General features: G+C 34.0%; 1 protein-coding gene and 1 pseudogene across 1 annotated transcript; one reads left to right on the plus strand and one right to left on the minus strand.

The window, feature by feature from the left end:
* Positions 1–1,121: 1,121 nt before the first annotated feature.
* LOC120086070 (uncharacterized) lies at positions 1,122–6,460 on the plus strand. Its single transcript, XM_039042500.2, has 7 exons — positions 1,122–2,206; positions 3,185–3,424; positions 4,160–4,249; positions 5,029–5,178; positions 5,307–5,431; positions 5,848–5,977; positions 6,143–6,460. The coding sequence occupies exons 1-7, from the start codon at positions 1,646–1,648 to the stop codon at positions 6,266–6,268; spliced, it is 1,422 nt and encodes a 473-aa protein (XP_038898428.1). The 5' UTR covers positions 1,122–1,645; the 3' UTR covers positions 6,269–6,460.
* Positions 6,450–9,551, minus strand: LOC120084990 (putative LRR receptor-like serine/threonine-protein kinase At1g53440; annotated as a pseudogene).
* Between the last annotated feature and the right edge of the window lie 8,394 nt (positions 9,552–17,945).

Below are 17,945 nucleotides of genomic sequence, written 5' to 3' on the forward strand. Positions count from 1 at the left end.
CATCTTAGATGTTGCTTTTTTTGTATTGTATTTCAGTGTTTGTATTCTATTTTGTGCTATTATTATTAACTTGTATGTTAAATTTATCTATATCCTAGATTTTTTTAAAGAAAAAAAAAATATAGCTTCAACGTATAGTATCATTGTTTTTTAGAAATATATATTAAAAAAATATATAAAAAAAATGATGCATCCTTAGACGTATCCGTATCTTAGTATTTTAGAAATTGACAAATCGTCGTATCCGATCGTATCCATATCTTGTAGCCGTATCTGTGTCTGTACTTCATAGGTGAAGATTCATACTAAAAAATCAACTACTTAATTGAAGGGCCGTTTGGATTGACCCGAGAAAAATGTTTTTTTTTTTAAAAAAATCATTTTTATTTAAACACTTTTAACAAAAGTTGATTAAGATACATTTGAAAAACTATTTTGAGTGGTTGCCAAACACTCAAAACTTCTTCCAAAATTACATATTTTTAAAATTAAACTCTTGAAAATATATTCTAAACATACCCAAAATCTTTTTTGCAACATAATTTAGTTTTTTCTGTAAAATATTAAAATTAGAATAATTTCTCGACAAATTTTGCACGGGGATTCCCTTCCCCAATCTCCATGAAACTAAATTGAAATTTTCATGGAGTTGAGAAATACAATGGGATAATGACTGTCTTCATCTCTCCCCCTAGGCATCTCTATTTTGAACTATGAATTTAAGAAATAATCTTTCGTTGTCAACATGAGCATAACTCAATTGATATATTAATTTATACTGTCAACCTCGAAGTTAAAGAATTGATTCTCCTCCTCTACGTATTGTGATGATTAATAATAACAATAATAATATTTCATTAGAAAGTATTAATTTGTGGATTGAATATTAATTAAATATGGGGAGAAAAAATACCAAATAGTCCATTTAATGACTAATCTCACATTAATTGTGGCACGTGTGAACCTAGCAAAGTTATGACATATAAAAGGATTAGACGAAGATTGGACCAAATTCCTCAATCCTCGTCCATACCAAAAACGATTGGCTGTGACAAAGTAAGCGTCCACGGCACGTGATTCTAACATTCCTTCACTAATAGAAGGAAAAGAAAGAAAAAAAAATCCAGACAGTGTTTAGAATTAGCCACAGTTTCAATGGCTGACGTACTGCTTTATAAATTATTATATTTAAACACATAAAGCCTTTTCAACCGCGTTGGCAAATTGGCGTTCAGAAGAACAAAAATCCCTTTCCCTTTCAAAATCCTCTCATCTTTACTTCAATCTCCTTTTTGTTTAGAACCTGAAAAATCAATTCTACTACTCGATTCAGTTCATCCATAACCTAATTCCCTGCTTAATTTGTTTCAGAATTGAATTCTGGCAACCGCCATTCTCCCGTGGAGTGGAGGTGTATCGATCTCCGGTTTTTCGTTTGTGCTTCTTTTGAATCTTATTTGCTGCTTGGAGTGGAGCTGGTGATGAAATATTTTTACTCGGTTTTGCAATTCTGTTTGTGCCCTAACTAAACTGCTTCTTGTTGTTGTTGTTGTTGTTGTTGTTGTATACTCCTTGTGTTGTTATTTTATTGTATGAAGAGGTTTTGGGTGTGAGATAAAGGTAGAAGGTTTGGATTCTTTAACTAATGTCCGTGGAAAGATCATTTGAAGCGTGGGAGGAGGTGCAGAGGCATGGTCAGGATTTGGCGGATCGTCTTGCTCAGGGTTTCACGGGATTGATTCATTCTCATATAGCGCCGCCTTCTTTTTCTTGGCCCAATCCTCCTAACTCTAAGCTTTTTGATCTTGAATTTCCGGGTCAAAGTTTTGGTATCAAGGATTATGGGTTGACTGCTCATAATTCTGGAATTAATGGGGTTACATCGATTTTTGATATTGGTAATAGGATTGGGCAAGCTGGGGCCGATTTTGGTGCTTGTTTGAATGGAATGGTACAACAGTTTTTTAGACAGCTCCCTGTGCCGTTTCGGCAAGAGGAGAATGTGATAGCATCGATTAGGATGGATCTGGATAAGAGTTGGCAGAGGGATGATATGGGAATCGCTGTTCAAGGGAATCTTGGAACATTAACGGAGTGCTTGCGTAACTCTGAACTTGCTGATAAGGATGGTGTTTCAGATGGGGCGGTTGATGACGAAGCTTCTGGTTTTGATTTGAGGGCTATAGGAAATCTCGGTAGGGCACAGGTATAGCACTGTGATCCATTTCACGGCAGATGATTAATTTTCTAATGACTGCCTTGAGGTGTTCTATTTTGACTAGCGCAGAAATGATTACTCTTTTTGTTAACTGGAGATCTGTTTAATGTTCTGATTGTGGTCTACATGTATAGCTTATCTCTCTTGGAACAAAAATCTGTCCAATAAAGTGATCAGGAGTTCCTTTGCCTGAATAGCTTCTTTAAATAGTTGTTAACATACTGCCATGATGCCATCAAGTGGCCTTCTCAGCCTCAAACTTAATGCATCTACGATCATATTCAAAACCACTACTTTTAAAGAGACAAATGATAATTATTATCATGGGGAAGAAGGGAGAAACTATATTTTGTTTTTAACCAGGAACTTGAGAATAACATAGAAAGGCAAATTTGAAATATAACAACTATATTGGCCATAGAGGAAACTATTGTGACTGGGTATTACTCATAAAAAAAAAAAGGCGAGGCATGTTGGAGGAATCATTTCCAAATAGTCAGCTGTTACTACCTGTCAATAATAGAACATATGGTTACCATACTGATGTGTCATGTCATGCGAGTGAAACAATCTTGTGGAAGACTACAAAAAGTTGATGCATTTTTTGTCTGTAATAGTTCTGTCAATCCTGGTACATCTTTGCGACTGCTCATTTTAGTTTAGGGAACTCCTGACCCTGCTTTCTTTGAATTTACATTGTCTTTCTGTTCTACCTATTCTACTGGATATTCTCTAGCAAATATTGTATTCAAATCATTGTCCTTTGAGTCGTCAGTAGTATTTTCTATCTCATCCTAGCCCTAGAATTCCATGGCATTTATTTGTTGTTTTTATTTTTATTTCCAGCTGGGGTCTTGGTGGTGTTAAATAAATCATAGTCATGTGGGTTGAGGATTTCTTTTTAAAGTACCCATTTGGTTTTTATTTCTTCTGTTTTTTTTAACCTTTATTATTCTTTGGGTGTAGGGCACGATTAATATTTCTTCAACATATGATAGTAGATCACGAGATGTGGAAAGTTCCTTAGTTGCTAGAGGAGATTTATGGAGAGTGGAGGCATCACATGGCAGAACCGCAACTGGAAATGACAATTCATCTTTATTTCTGCTGCAGCTTGGGCCAGTACTCTTTGTTCGCGACTCTACACTTCTTTTGCCTGTTCATTTATCAAAGCAACACTTGCTTTGGTACGGTTATGATAGGAAGGTAAAACCTACTTTATTTGGCTAGTGGCATCAAATTAAACCACGTAACAGATTTTGGGCATTGAAGTCACGTGAGAATTAATGTGCAGAAGTCTGATTTTGATTTCAATTAAACAAACATAAGAGTTTGGCTGTTGCTGCGAGGAGATATTAGGCTGTAGTAACCTTTCAAGAAGCCTCTATTACCTGCAGAGCAACCTTGTTTGTTGGAGGCCTCTTCAAGGAGGTCTCCACATTGCAACCAGCAGCTATTCTTTTTAGAAAAATATGTTGTCATTCTTTCATTGACTTTTAATGTCAATTTTATTGTGGACACCTCGACCTTTTCTTAAAGAGAATTCCAAAAGCATGTCTACCACCAATTTTCAGTTAAACTGCATTTTAAGGTAAATGGATGTTCAGAGTCTTGGATAGCTCTTTCCTGTTTGAAAATGTTTTATGCAGTTTTACGTTACATGATGCGAGTGTCGAACTTGAGTATCTCCTTGCATTATATGTAGAGATCTTTTATTACAGTCTAATTGAACCCTGCATAGTTAGAATGTACTATATATTTTAACTTGGCAACTGGGACCTCGAGACTTTTGACTTTCCTTGCCAATTGTTTATGCTTTTAGAGGAACTTATGATTTTTACTTCTTTCAAGTGCTCACAACGTAACATATATTGAACTACCATTTTCACATGAGCCCTACTTTATTCCAACTTCTAATGTTATTATTTCATGAATCATCAGAATGGAATGCATTCTCTATGTCCAGCAGTCTGGTCAAAGCATAGAAGGTGGCTGTTTATGTCAATGCTTTGTCTCAATCCCCCAGCTTGTGTAAGTTGATAAAACAGTTTAATTTCCTGAAGCTTATCGTATTACCAGAATAATTGTGGTGAATTTAGTTTGGTTTTAAATATGACATAAATGATAACTGTGTTGTAGGCAATGTTTTAAAAAGCCCTCTCGGGCACACGTAGGCTTAAGGCGCAAGTCTGGTGCCTCGTCTTTCCAAAGGCGAGGCTCACAAAATAAGGTGCACCTCAAGCGTGCGTCTTTTGTGAAGCCCCAAGGCTCAAAGCCTTGGGTCTTGAAGCTTTTTTATTATTTTAAAAAACAGTAATATTTAAGGGTTTTCATTCTTTATTAACTAAAAGAATCAAGTTTACCAAGTCTAAAATGTAAAATTTCTTGTGTTTTTTTTTTTTTTTTTTTTTTTTTTTTTTTTTTTTAATTAATTAATTAATTTATTTTTATATAGTGCGTCTCACAAAAAAAAACTCGCGCCTTTTTGTGTGCCTTGTACCTAGGCTTTAGAGGGCCGTTGCGTCTTAGTGCGCCTCGGGCATTTAAAAACACCGGTCGTAAGTCTATATATTCTCCCTTTTGAGGTCAGATGTTCAACTCTTTATAAAACCATATTTTCAATTGAGCGATAGCTTTCGTGGTGTTAAGTGCATTTGGTCTTATTTTTTGTTCAAGTTCCTTACTTAGAAGGAACCAAATTCTGCCAGGCTAGTGACAATTGTTTGAACATAAAGCTTAGAACCATTTCTTGTTTATCATATCCTTTGGATCAGTCTAGTAACATGACCTCTCCCCTCCCTCCCTCCCAGTCCTTTGTTGATTTACAGTTTCCCAACGGGCAGTTGACTTATGTGTCGGGTGAAGGTTTAACTACAACGGCATTTCTGCCCTTTTGTGGAGGCCTCCTTCAAGCTCAAGGTCAATGTCCAGGAGAAATGAAATTCAGCTTTTCATGCAAGGTTAGTTCTTTTCTTTTGAAAAAGAAGAAAAAATTGTTTCTCCTTTTCAAACTCAATGTCCAAAAGAACTTATGTGGACCTCAATGTTCCTGAGTTGGCACCTTGTTTGTGCTGGATGCTTTTCTTAGAATAAGTGGGGAACCCGAATAACACCGATAGTGCAACTGCCTGACAAATCATTTACTTTGGACCTTGCTCAATCATTGGCTTGGAAGAGATCAGGTCTTCTGGTGAAACCAACTCTCCAGTGCAGGTTAGTATACATGCTTATTCATCAAAGTTGAGTCGCCTGTATTGATCCGACAAACACAATAAATGCCAATTTGAACTTTGATGTTATCTATGGGCATTTATTGCAATCTAGGAAAATATCCTGGCTCTCGGAATGCTTTCAAGTTTCATATGCCAAGACTTCTCTCCTTATGTTTATCCCTTGAACATATATTCATACTAATTTTATTTTAATAATTCATATTAATTTTTCATTAGTTTTTTTTTTTTTTTTTTTTGGTGTGTGTGTGTGGTGTGTGGGGGGGGGGGGGGGGGAAGAAACAAAACAAAATTTTGTTGCAACTTAGTAATTTTCGGTTTGAGTTTGTTTCGCTTTTTTCACTTCTCGAGTGATAAGTGGTGATTTTTGTGTCTAACATTTGATTTTTAAACGATCAGTTTGAGTCCCACTTTTGGTGGAAGCAATCCTGGGTTCCGTGCTGAAATTGTTCATTCAGTGAAGAAACATCTCAATCTCATGTGCGGCTGTTCTTTCATTGCCCACCCTTCTGCATTTGCTTCAATTTCTGTAAGTATTTAACTCCCTTTTGTGTCTATAATACTAATTCATACCTACACTATAGCGACTTGTACCATTTCTCGATTCCCTTCTCTATACCATATTTGTTGTAGAATATACTTCACTGTTGGCGAATTCATTTTTCTTGTATTTGATTTCTTGCTCGGGATCCAGATCGGCAGGTCAAAGTGGAATGGAAACGTTGGGAATTCAGGGATAGTTGTAAGAGTTGATACTCCACTCTCAAATATTCGTAGAACTTCCTTCTCTGTTCAGATAAATACTGGGATTGAGTGTTGATCTTAAGAAACATGAGTTTTTGGTAGTTTTCAAGTGTATATATAGTCTCAAAACTGTTTTCTGTTTACTTACACGATGGATGAATATCTATTAACTATGATTGAGGCCATCGTCTGTAAATTATGACATGTCCTTTTCTTGTTTGTTCCCTACTAGTAAAGCCAGTTTCTGCTTCTATTTTTTACAAATAAATAGAAATGCCCGTTAGGCTACCTCGTGACAGTTTCTGATCCAAAGCTTTGAACCTTGCATCTCGATCAACCGTGTTGCGCTTGATGTTCGATATTTCAATTGCAACTTTACCTTCGAGCATACAAACCACAGAAGACATGGATGGTCTGAGACTTGGAGACAGGTTTGTGCACAAAAGAGCTATATGAAGCATCCCCATGACCTCCTCTTTTGGGCCAAGATTTGGATCAACAAGCTCAAGTAAGTTTCCTTCCTCTTGTAGAACATAAGCCTTCAAAAGCAAATATAAAAATACTTCTTAGTTAGACAAATAGACAATGAAATTTCATTTTGTAAACATTAGTAAAGAGTACTACTCTAGGCCATGACTTACCCAGTCAAGAAGATAAACAAACTCTTCTTTCTATCTGTAACTCGTATTACTTTTTCCACTCACAATCTCTAATGCCACAACTCTAAAGCTATAAACGTCAGTTTTATGAGTCAAATGACCCCTCATCGCGTATTCATGAGCCATATAACCACTGAAAGTAATTCATATCGAAAAAGGACAAAACCGTTAAGACATTTAGAGGCGGGATTCAACCGTTTGACATAAAAAAAGAAAGAGTGATAGATAGGGTAAGAGAGAGACATTGTGCCTGCAATTCTTGTACTAATATGACTATTCTCCTCTTCATCAAGCTTAGCCAATCCAAAGTCAGAGATCTTGGTTTTCAAGTTTTCATCAAGTAGAACATTAGTAGCTTTTATATCTCTATGAACCATTTTCAATCTAGATTCTCCATGAAGGTAAGCCAACCTCTTTGCTATTCCCAAACATATCTTCATTCTTATTGGCCAATCCAAATGCAATGAATGCTCCTCAGGGCCTAAAAAATCAGAAACATATTTAAATAAAACCAACATAAACCTTATAATATATTGAAATATAAAGACATGGATACACTTACTAAAAAGTGCACGAGCAAGATTATTCTTCTGTAGATACTCATAAACAAGCAACAATTGGTTTCCTTCAATACAACAACCATAAACCTTAACAAGATTTGGATGTTGTAATGCAGAAATCATCCCAATTTCTGTGATGAATTCACGATTCCCTTGTCTTGATTTAGAAGATAGCTGTTTTACAGCAATTTAAGTGCCATCTGGTAGTACTCCCAGCCCAAATATATCTATGTATTTGTAATTTCACTGATGATTGTAGTTAGTTTCAAAGATAAACAGAAAATATAAACTATAGAGAATCGATATAGAGATTTACGTGGTTCACTAACAGTATGTTGGCTATGTCCACGAACAAAGGGAGAGAAGAGTTCATTATTAGAGATACGTATCAGATTACATAGTCACAGATACACTCCTCAAAATATTAAGGCCAATATCATAAATAGTGGAAATAACACAAGTACGAATACAATTTAGGTTTGGGAGAGTGTAAAATTTGCATAGATATTCATATTTACCTAGTAGACAAGACCAAAGCCTCTCTCCCCAATCTTATGTGCAAAGTCAAAGTTATTGGTGGCTGCTTTGATTTGTCATAAACTGAAATAACTTGTCTGGTCAAAATAAGATTTGAGATTATTGTCTATTTAGTTCATGACATTTTAAGACTGTGTATGAAAAATTTGGACGTAATTATATAAGTGAACTCAAAGTTCTTTACACCATTAGTTTGACTAATACAATGATGACATGTTAATTTCCATTTCTGGTCTCATTGTTGCATACATTACATCTCGAACGAAGGGAAGAAGCTTCTGTTGGGGTTGAGATCAAGGTCTTACATTGGCTAGACAAGGGAAAGATCATCGGTTTAAACAGGAAGACAACTATCTCCAAGGTACGAGGCCTTTTGGATAAACCCAAAAATAAAGCTATGAGAGTTTATGCTTAAACGGATAATATCTATACCATTGTGGAGATATCTAAAGGTTCGGTACTCCTAACAACTTGCTTTGCTAGAACAAAGGAATCCCCTCGTCCACAAATGGAGCCTCTTTTCTTTGTTTCTTATCGAAAACACAATAGATAATTGGAACGAGAGAGAGTTGTGTGGACACTAATATTAAATATAATTTGTTAAGTTGGCAACCTCAATTAAGAAGTATCTATAACATGTCATCTTTCTTGATGAAGGACTAATTAAATAGACATCAAACTCAAATCTTATTGACCAAATTAAGTGTAATCTATTGTAATCTTACCATCGTCTTTAGTTTCCTTTCCACCTAAATAATCCTTCCATTGAAGAACAACAAGTTCTAGGATGACAAAGACGAAAAATACCAAAAACAATGCCAGCAATAGCTCCAGCCAGTAGCCCTCTAGTTTTCACATTAGTTTTGACATCGAAGTCTACAATAATTGTAGAAGAGAAGATAATACAACAATTCAGTTTTAGATAGAAGATCACGAAAGGAGTAATAATCTTAGAATGAATGACTACGTCCTTGTTTCATAATAATTTCGTTTTTCTCAAACAACATTTGAATTCTTAATCAAATTCCAAAATAAAAGCTACTTTTTTTTTAAGAAAAACAATTAGTTTTCAGCTTGGTTTTTGAAAATGTTGGAAGAAAATGAGTAACACACCAAGAAACTTATGGGGGTGAAAAAACGATTTCTTTGTTTTTAGCGTTTGACTAGAAACTCAAATGTCATAAACTTCAAAGACAGAAAACGAAAAAACGATTGTTACAAATAGTGTTCAACAAATTTGAAAGTAAGAAATATTTACTTGGTGTGACAGTGATTGCAAAGATTAGAGGTCTATGCACCCTTAAGTATGGAATGAAAATTGTTCCTTTACCAGCCCAATACAAATGGATCTCTTAGGCACTTCTAAAATAAACTCTTTACCAACACCTCCAGCCTCCTCCATTATGTTAAAATCTTTCTTAATCAACTTTCCCTGTAAAAATTATGAGCCCAAATATCATTATCATTCAACAAGGACAGGACAAGTATTTTGCATTGGTAAATGGTACAAGACGTTTTAGGTGAAGAAATTGATGTTTCGACTAGTAGTATTGGAAACTTTTTCAATAATGACTCTTTTATTCTCACACTCATCCCTCCCCATGTCTTGTACATACCTTTATATATTTTTTATTTCCATTTAATTTTAAATTTTTCTTCTCATTTTATTTTTTTCCATCTAATTTTTATTCAAGGTCATTTAAAATTATAGCTGGAAATATATTCCTCTATTTTATCTCTTTAATAACTTTTAAACTTTATGGCTAATATTAAAAAAATGTATTTATTCAACGAAGAGCTCCCATCATATATAATATTAAATTTTGTTAAAAATTTGTGTAACTAAGATCCTACGTGGTGACTATTTGATTTTTTTTTTCTTTTTAAATTAAGATTATAAACACTACTTTCACCTATAAGATACTTTGTTATATTATTCATTTTCCTTGTCAAAAACAAAATTTTAAAAGCTAAAAGTAGTGTTTTTGTTTTAGAATTTGATTAAAAATTTAAAGTTTTTCTTTAGAAAAATGTGATCAATTCAAAAGAGTATTATGAATTATGAAAAAACTAAAATAAATTTTAAAAACTAAAATCTAAAATCTAAAAACAAAATTGTCATCAAATAGGGCATAAATCATTCCAACAATAGATAACATGTTCCTATTGCTGTTGCTACTTTTCGCAATCCAACTCGGTATTTGCCCGCTCAACGAGTTGTTAGAAACCTACATCAATATAATATTCATTAAACATGTAATTTTTTTTCCTTTTTTATTTAGTTAGAATATCATTAGCGAAAGATATATATTTTATCTAGTTGAGTAAACGGTGTTTCATAATAAGAATTTTGAGTGTGTTTATTAAACTTACATGAACTCAGTTTTTTGAACCAATAATAAATTCTCAAATGTGTCTAAAATTAGACCACTTAATCGGTTGAAGCTTAGATCTCTATTTAATAATAAGATAAGAGACTTATTAATTCCGTTCAATAATAAGTTGTTTTTAAATAAAAAAATAAATCAATTTATTTATAAATATAATAAAATGTTACTATCTATAAATGATCTGATAGACCATGATAGTTAATGATAGATGTCTTCATAGTCTATTGCAATCTATCAGTAGTACACAGTGACATTTTGCTAAACTTGAAAATATTTTTAACAGTTTTATTGTTTAAAACAAATTACCTTTCAATATTATCAATAAATGATATAAACTCATTAAAATATGTTATTAAAAATGAATTTAACAAACTTACAATGTTCTTAATCCATTAAATAATCCAATATCTTCAGGGATACGGCCCTCGATTAAACAATTTCTCAAGACCCTTAAGTAGAAAGTGAGAAAAAAGCAAGATGAGATTAACAATAAAAAATCAATTTACTTAAATTGGGGTTTAGGGTTAATAATAATAATAATAATTTATCAGTTTAATTACAACTTTTAATTGCTTACAATGTTTTTAGATGTCAATTTACTCAAATTGGGGAAATTTATCCTCCGTCCCCTCAAATCACTTATTACCCTACAAAACCATCGAGATAAATTAGCACAAAATACTTACATAATTGTTACTGTTTCTATAATTATATAAATTTGAGGGCTCAATTTTTATAATTGAAAATTTGACGGTACAATCGTAACTATCATCATATTTTATAAGGATTGTTTTTGCAGTTAGTTTCAATTTGAAAACAAAAAAGGAAAAAGAAAAACTTTTTTATTAAGAAATTATAAAGATGGAAACTTACTACAGAAAACGTCCACTACTATTGAGAAAAACTTCTAACTACTATTGTAAAAATAAACATAAAAAGGACATAAAAATTAAAATAAAATAAACTAATCGGAAACACTAAAATTAATATAGAAAAACTTCACATGGAAAAAAAATCATTAATCAAATAAAAATTCATTGTCTTAAAAAGATTATTATAATCACAAAAATTCATTGAGTATTATATTACTCACGCTATTAAACTAGCATATCTTTTAGATGTGAGACAATTAAACTTTTAATATTTTACCAAAATTCAACATGCTCACCATCAAACTTTAAATTGACTGATATGATTTAATATCATATTATAACGAGCCGTCCTAAATTCAAGCTCTGCAAAATCATTTCCTCTCCCAACAAATTTTCAAATATCACATACGAAAGCTTGTGATAAATGTTGATGTAATATTAACTTTACTATAATTCATTGTAAATTATATATTAAATCATCAATAACTTAAACACACTTTGGCCTAGGACCAAGCAAATAAAATTTCATGAGCTCTCCATTGATCTAAAAGTATTTTGGAAAATATACTTTTTTTTAGTCCCCAAATTTTTTGGAATAAGTGAGTTTGATTCCTAAAATTTTAAATTAGCCATTTTAGTTCTTAAGTTTCCAATAATAGGTTTAAAAGGTCATCTTCATTAACAGATCTGTCCAAATAGATTATTTAAATACTGATATGGCTTGCTGACTAGGTTGATAATTTGGATTTAAATTTGTCTGGTGAAGTTTGTCTTGTGAAGTTACTTCACGAGACGAACAAGACGAACTTCACGAGAAATGAACTCAACTTCACGTCAGTTTTGTCTTTTGTCTCGTGAAGTTATTTCACAAGACGAACTTCACGAGAAATGAACTCAATTTCACGTCATTTCTGTCTTTTGTCTCGTGAAGTAACTTCACGAGACAAATTTAAATCCAAATCATCAACTCGGTCATCAAGCCACATCAGTATTTAAATAATCTACTTGGACAGATCTGTTAATTTAAACAGTTCTGTTAACTTAAACAGGTCTATTAACGAAGATAACCTTTTAAATCTATTATTGGAAACTTAAGGACTAAAATGACTAATTTGAAACTTGGGACACACATATTTCAAAAACTTGAAAGTTTTTTTCTCAAGTATTTTAGATATTCTTTACAAGTTTGACTTTATCTAAAGAATTCTATTAAAAAAATAGATATTTTTATGATTTTATCATTATAAAAAAACTCTAGAATTCTTGATCCTAAAAAATGCTAGGATGTTCAGAACATTTCTTTTGAGATTCTTATTTATAATCTTCTAGATAAATGGAGAAATATGTCTAATATTTATACTTCAAAAAACTTCTAGAATAATAGATAATATTGAATATGTAAATACTCCAAAAAGCTTCTAGATATATATAATTAATGTTGTATCCTAAGAAAAATAAATATTATTGGATTAAAAATATTTCGCTTGTTTAAAATGGATGATGCATTTTTCAAAGGAAAAAAAAAAAAACTCACAATTCGGTTAAGTTTTTCAACTCGTATATGGCACGAGGAATGGGATTCTCCTTGGATGTTCCTTGAACATACCTTAAAAAAAAAAAAACAGTACTATTGGAATATATAATCGAACAGGAACAAGAATAGTTTTTTCTGCTATCCAAAACTAAATTACCAATGGGTAACTATTTGATTTTTATTTTTTAAAATTGTATTTATTATCTAAAAAAAATTTCACCCGTCGTTTTCGTGTTTTCAATGTAAACATTTGATGATAAAATATGGAGGATATAGATTGTTTAAGAAGAGAGAATCGACATGATCAAAGCTTAGAGCCCGTGAAACTCATCTCCAATACAGGAGGTTCAATGCGAGTCCACAAAAGGAGAGTTTGGATTCTTAGCTAATTTCTAATATAACTTAAATTGTGAAGTTGATCTCTATAGTTTGAAAAAAGTTAGAATTTCATCTCAATGGTTTATAATTAGAATTTAGGTTCTATAATTTGATAAAACTTTTATATTAAACCACATGAACGAAGATTTTATCAAACCAAATTGATCATGTATGAGGTTCTATCAAATCCGTAAGGAATAAATTTTAATTTTCAAAACTATTGTGGGACTGAAATCTAGCTTTTTTTTTCTTTTTTTTTTTTTTTATAACTATAGGGACCAAAATTTACAATTTAACATAAGTATTTCACTTAAAATTAAAAAAAATTTATACAAAAGCCATGTCAAAAAACCACACTTCCAAAACCAGTAGTTGAGTTAGATTTGCAAATTATACAGGTAGAACTCCAACTAGATTAAGCCCTTTTAGCCGTCTGTAAATAAAGAGAGTGTTGGAATGCCTTGAATTTGTTTGTTGGCGCTTCAAACAACCAAGTATAGGGGTCTCGCTTTGTAGTTATTTACGATTATGACCCTAGGGTTTAGAGTAGTGCGCTATATAAACTCTCTAACCCTAGAGGCGCCGTTTTGATGTCATTTTCTGAAAACATTCTCTCTAATAATACTGTTATCCCTCTGCCCTTGGACGTAGCTAACACACCGTTAGTAAACCACGTATATCTGTGTGTCGATCTTCTCTATCTCTACGTTCCTTTTTTGTGTTATTTAATTGTCAGAGCCCTGTTAGGGTTTCTTCGAAATTCTGCATTTTTTCAACAATTGAAGATGTCTGGCGTGAACGTAAAGATTGACAAATTTACCGGGAGGAACAATTTTGGTTTATGGCAGATCAAGATGCGATCCCTGCTAAAGCAGCAGGGGCTATGGGTGCCGCTGACGGGTAAGTCAAAGAAGGCTACCGTGGATGACGAAGAGTGGCAGACTCTTGAGGAGAAGGCTCATTCGACGATCATGCTATGTTTGGCTGATGACATCATCATCGAGGTCGCAGATGAAGAAACTGTCGCTGGTCTTTGGTTGAAGTTGGAAAGACTTTACATGACGAAATCTTTAACCAAAAAGTTGTTTCTGAAGAAACGTTTGTATCATCTACGTATGCAGGAAGGTACATCTCTACGAGACCATCTTGATCAATTAAATAAAATTTTATTAGATCTGCGTAACGTAGAGGTTAAATTGATGATGAGGATGTTGCCCTAATTTTGTTAACATCTTTGCCCCCGTCGTATGAGACTTTCGTTGACTCGTATATTGGAGGGAAAGAAACTCTAACCTTAGAAGATACAAAGTCCATGTTGCTTATGAGAGAGGACCGTCAGAACGCAGGAAGTTCAATTACAAAAAGTCAGGCATCTGGGTTAGCTGCTACAGGGAGGAAGGGACATAGGAATTCTGGTAAGCAGAAGTCGAACAAGAATAAAAAGTCTTCTAAGTCAAAGGGTTCTAGGTCAGATGATATTTGCCACTACTATAAAGAAAAGGGGCATTGGAAAATCGAATGTCCTAAGATTAAAAGGAATCAAGAAATGAAGGAAAATAGTGACAAAAGGGAAGCATCTGCCTCTGTTGCACAAGTTGAGGTTGATTCTGAAGAAGTCGAGATCGATTCTGAAGGAGATCTAACTTTAGTTGTGAATGGACATTCACATTTTGATGATGTATGGGTTCTTGATTCTGGGGCATCTTATCATATGTGCCCAAATAGAGAGTGGTTCTCAACCTATCAGCAAATAGATGGAGGGAATGTTAGCATGACTAATGGTGTTGTGTGCAAGATAGTTGGAATCAGCTCAGACAAGATACGAACACATAATGGTGCCTTCTACACTTTAAAAGATGTTAGACATGTTCCACTAATGAAGAAGAGTTTGATATCCTTTAGTGTACTCGATAGCAAGGGTTATAGTTTTAAAGGTAAAGGTGGAGCAATGTATGTCTACAAGGGTTCTGAGGTAGTTCTAAAAGGCAAAGTGTGGAACACTGTATTTTCTATTAAGTTCCACGATAACAGGTTATGTTGTTGTTGCATCGTCGGTCGTTCACAAGGATGATATGACTAAGTTATGGCATATGAGACTTGGTCATATGAGTGAATAAGGGATGCAAATTATGTCAAAAAGGGATCTTCTTTGTGGGCACAAGGTGCAGGATTTTGAATTCTGTGAATATTGTGTATTTGGGAAGCTTCATCGCAGCAAGTTTCCAAGAGCTATTCATCTACAAAAGGGACACTTGATTATATTCATTCAGACTGTTGGGGACCTTCCAAAGTTGAATGTATTGGAGGCAGTAGGTATTTGTTGTCTATAATTGATGATTACTCAAGAATGACTTGGGTTTTTATGATGAAACATAAAAGGAAAGCCTTCAAGAATTTTAAGCAGTGGAAGATATTGATTGAAAATCAAATTGGGAAGAAGATCAAAAGGCTGCGAACTGATAATGGTCTAGAATTTCGTGGATCTAAATTTAATGAGTTCTGTAAAGCTGAGGGGATTGTTCGCCATCATAATGTTAGGGATACTCCACAACAAAATGCGGTTGTAGAACGTATGAATCAGACGTTGTTGGAGAGAGCAAGATGCATGCTCTCTAATGCAGGGTTGACTTGAAGGTTTTGGGCAGAAGCAATGAATACATCATGTTATCTGATTAATCGTGGACCTCACACAGCTATTGATTGTAAAACACCTTACGAGGTGTGGTCTGGTAAGCCTGCAGATTATTCTTTATTAAAAGTTTTTGGTTGTACTGTTTACTATCATGTTAATGAGGGTAAATTAGAACCAAAATCTAAAAAGAGTATATCTGTGGGTTTGGGGGATGGAGTTATGAGATATAGAGTCTGGTCATCTTCTGAGAATAGAGTCATACTTAGTAGGACTGTGATATTTGATGAAAATTCCATGCTTAACTCAACTATAAAGCCTTTTGTGACGTCTACTGATGTGGGAGAAAGTAGTAGTGTTGATAAATAGGTGGAGATGTAATTCTCTTCAGCTGTGAATGAATTACAACATCAAGGTAGAGAAGATCAACACGTTACTACAGAAACTGATGTGCAACCATAAATTAATGTGCCTAAAACGTCAGAAGTTGTTTTGCCTGAGAATTCTAGATCACGAGTAGATAAACTGAGTATAGCTCGTGATAGAGCTAGAAGAGTTGGTGTTAGACCTCCTGTGAGGTATGGTTTTGAGGATATGGTTACTTTTGCGTTGCAAGTTGCTAAAGAGGTGGATCTTCATGAGCCATCCACCTATAGAGAAGCTGTATCATGTGGTAAGTCTGCTCAATGGCTTACTGCTATGGGGGATGAGATGGAATCTCTTGACAAAAATCAGACTTGGGAATTAGTTAAACGACCTAAGGAGAGAAAAATTGTAACTTGTAAATGGATCTTCAAGAAAAAGGAGGGAATATCACCTTCAGAGGGCATTTAATATAAAGCTCGAGTTGTTGCTAGAGGGTTCACACAAAGGGAAGGAGTTGATTATAATGAGATCTTCTCACTAGTAGTCAAACATACTTCTATCAGGGTGTTACTAGCTATAGTAGCACATCAGAATTTGGAACTTGAATAACTAGATGTAAAAACAACCTTCTTACATGGAGAGTTGGAGGAAGAGATTTATATGACCCAACCAGATGGGTTCCAGTGTCCAGGTAAAAAAGATTATGTTTGCAAGTTGAAGAAATCTTTGTATAGGTTAAAGAAATCTCCAAGGCAGTGGTACAAACGATTTGACAGCTATATGATTGGACTTGGCTATAATAGGAGCTTGTATGATTGTTGTGTATATCACAACAAAGCTAAATATAGTTCGATGATTTATCTACTTTTATATGTAGATGATATGCTCATAGCTGCAAAGTCCAAGTCTGACATTCTAAAACTAAAGAATCTTCTCAGTGTTGAGTTTGATATGAAGGATTTGGGTGCTGCTAAAAAAATTCTAGGTATGAAGATTTATAGGGACAGAGATAAGAATAAGCTCTTCTTGTCACAGAAAGGATATATTCAGAAAATATTGTCCAGGTTTGGTATGTCGTCAGCTAAGCCTATAGATACTCCTAGTGCTGTAAATGCTCGTTTTTCATTTGTGCTTTCACCACAGTCTGAAGCTGAGAAGGATTACATGTCTCGAGTTCTTTATGTTAGTGTAGTGGGAAGTTTGATGTATGCTATGGTCTGTACTAGGCCTGATCTTGCCCATGCTGTTAGTGTTGTCAGCAGGTTCATGGGTCAACCTGGGAATGAGCATTGACAAGCCGTTAAAAGGATATTTTGTTACCTTAGAGGTACATCTGATATTGGTCTTGTTTATGGAAATTGCACAGAGTGTTTGGTGATCGGTTATTCTGATTCTGACTATGCTGGAGATGTTGACAGTAGGAGGTCTATGACTAGTTATGTGTTCGTTCTAGGTGGTTCTGTTGTTAATTGGAAGGCAACCTTACAGCCTATAATTACTTTGTCTACTACTGAAGCAGAGTACATGGCCTTGACAGAAGCTGCTAAAGAGGGAATATGGCTGAGGAGGTTAGTTGGTGATCTTGGTTTGCATCATGACCAAGCTATTGTATATTGTGATAGTTTGAGTGCAATATGTCTAGCCAAGGATCAAGTTCACCATGAGAGAACTAAGCACATAAATGTAAGATATCACTTCTTAAGTGGTGAGCAGAGAGCTAAAGTGATGAAAATTGGTACGGCTGATAACCCTGCTGATATGTTCACCAAACCGGTCCCATAAGGCAAGTTCCAACATTGTTTGGACTTGCTGAATGTTTTGAATTATT

The sequence above is a fragment of the Benincasa hispida genome, chromosome 9, assembly GCF_027475165.1.
Source record: "Benincasa hispida cultivar pf3 chromosome 9, pf3_genome.v1.1, whole genome shotgun sequence".
NCBI classification, from domain to species: domain Eukaryota; kingdom Viridiplantae; phylum Streptophyta; class Magnoliopsida; order Cucurbitales; family Cucurbitaceae; genus Benincasa; species Benincasa hispida.

Bases quoted from the DNA above. Each gene is read 5' to 3' on its own strand.
- LOC120086070 (XM_039042500.2), top strand. From the start codon at position 1,646: ATGTCCGTGGAAAGATCATTTGAAGCGTGGGAGGAGGTGCAGAGGCAT. The intron at 5,179-5,306 runs GTTAGTTCTTTT...TGCTTTTCTTAG, and splicing joins AATTCAGCTTTTCATGCAAG to AATAAGTGGGGAACCCGAAT. The intron at 5,978-6,142 runs GTAAGTATTTAA...CTCGGGATCCAG, and splicing joins CTGCATTTGCTTCAATTTCT to ATCGGCAGGTCAAAGTGGAA.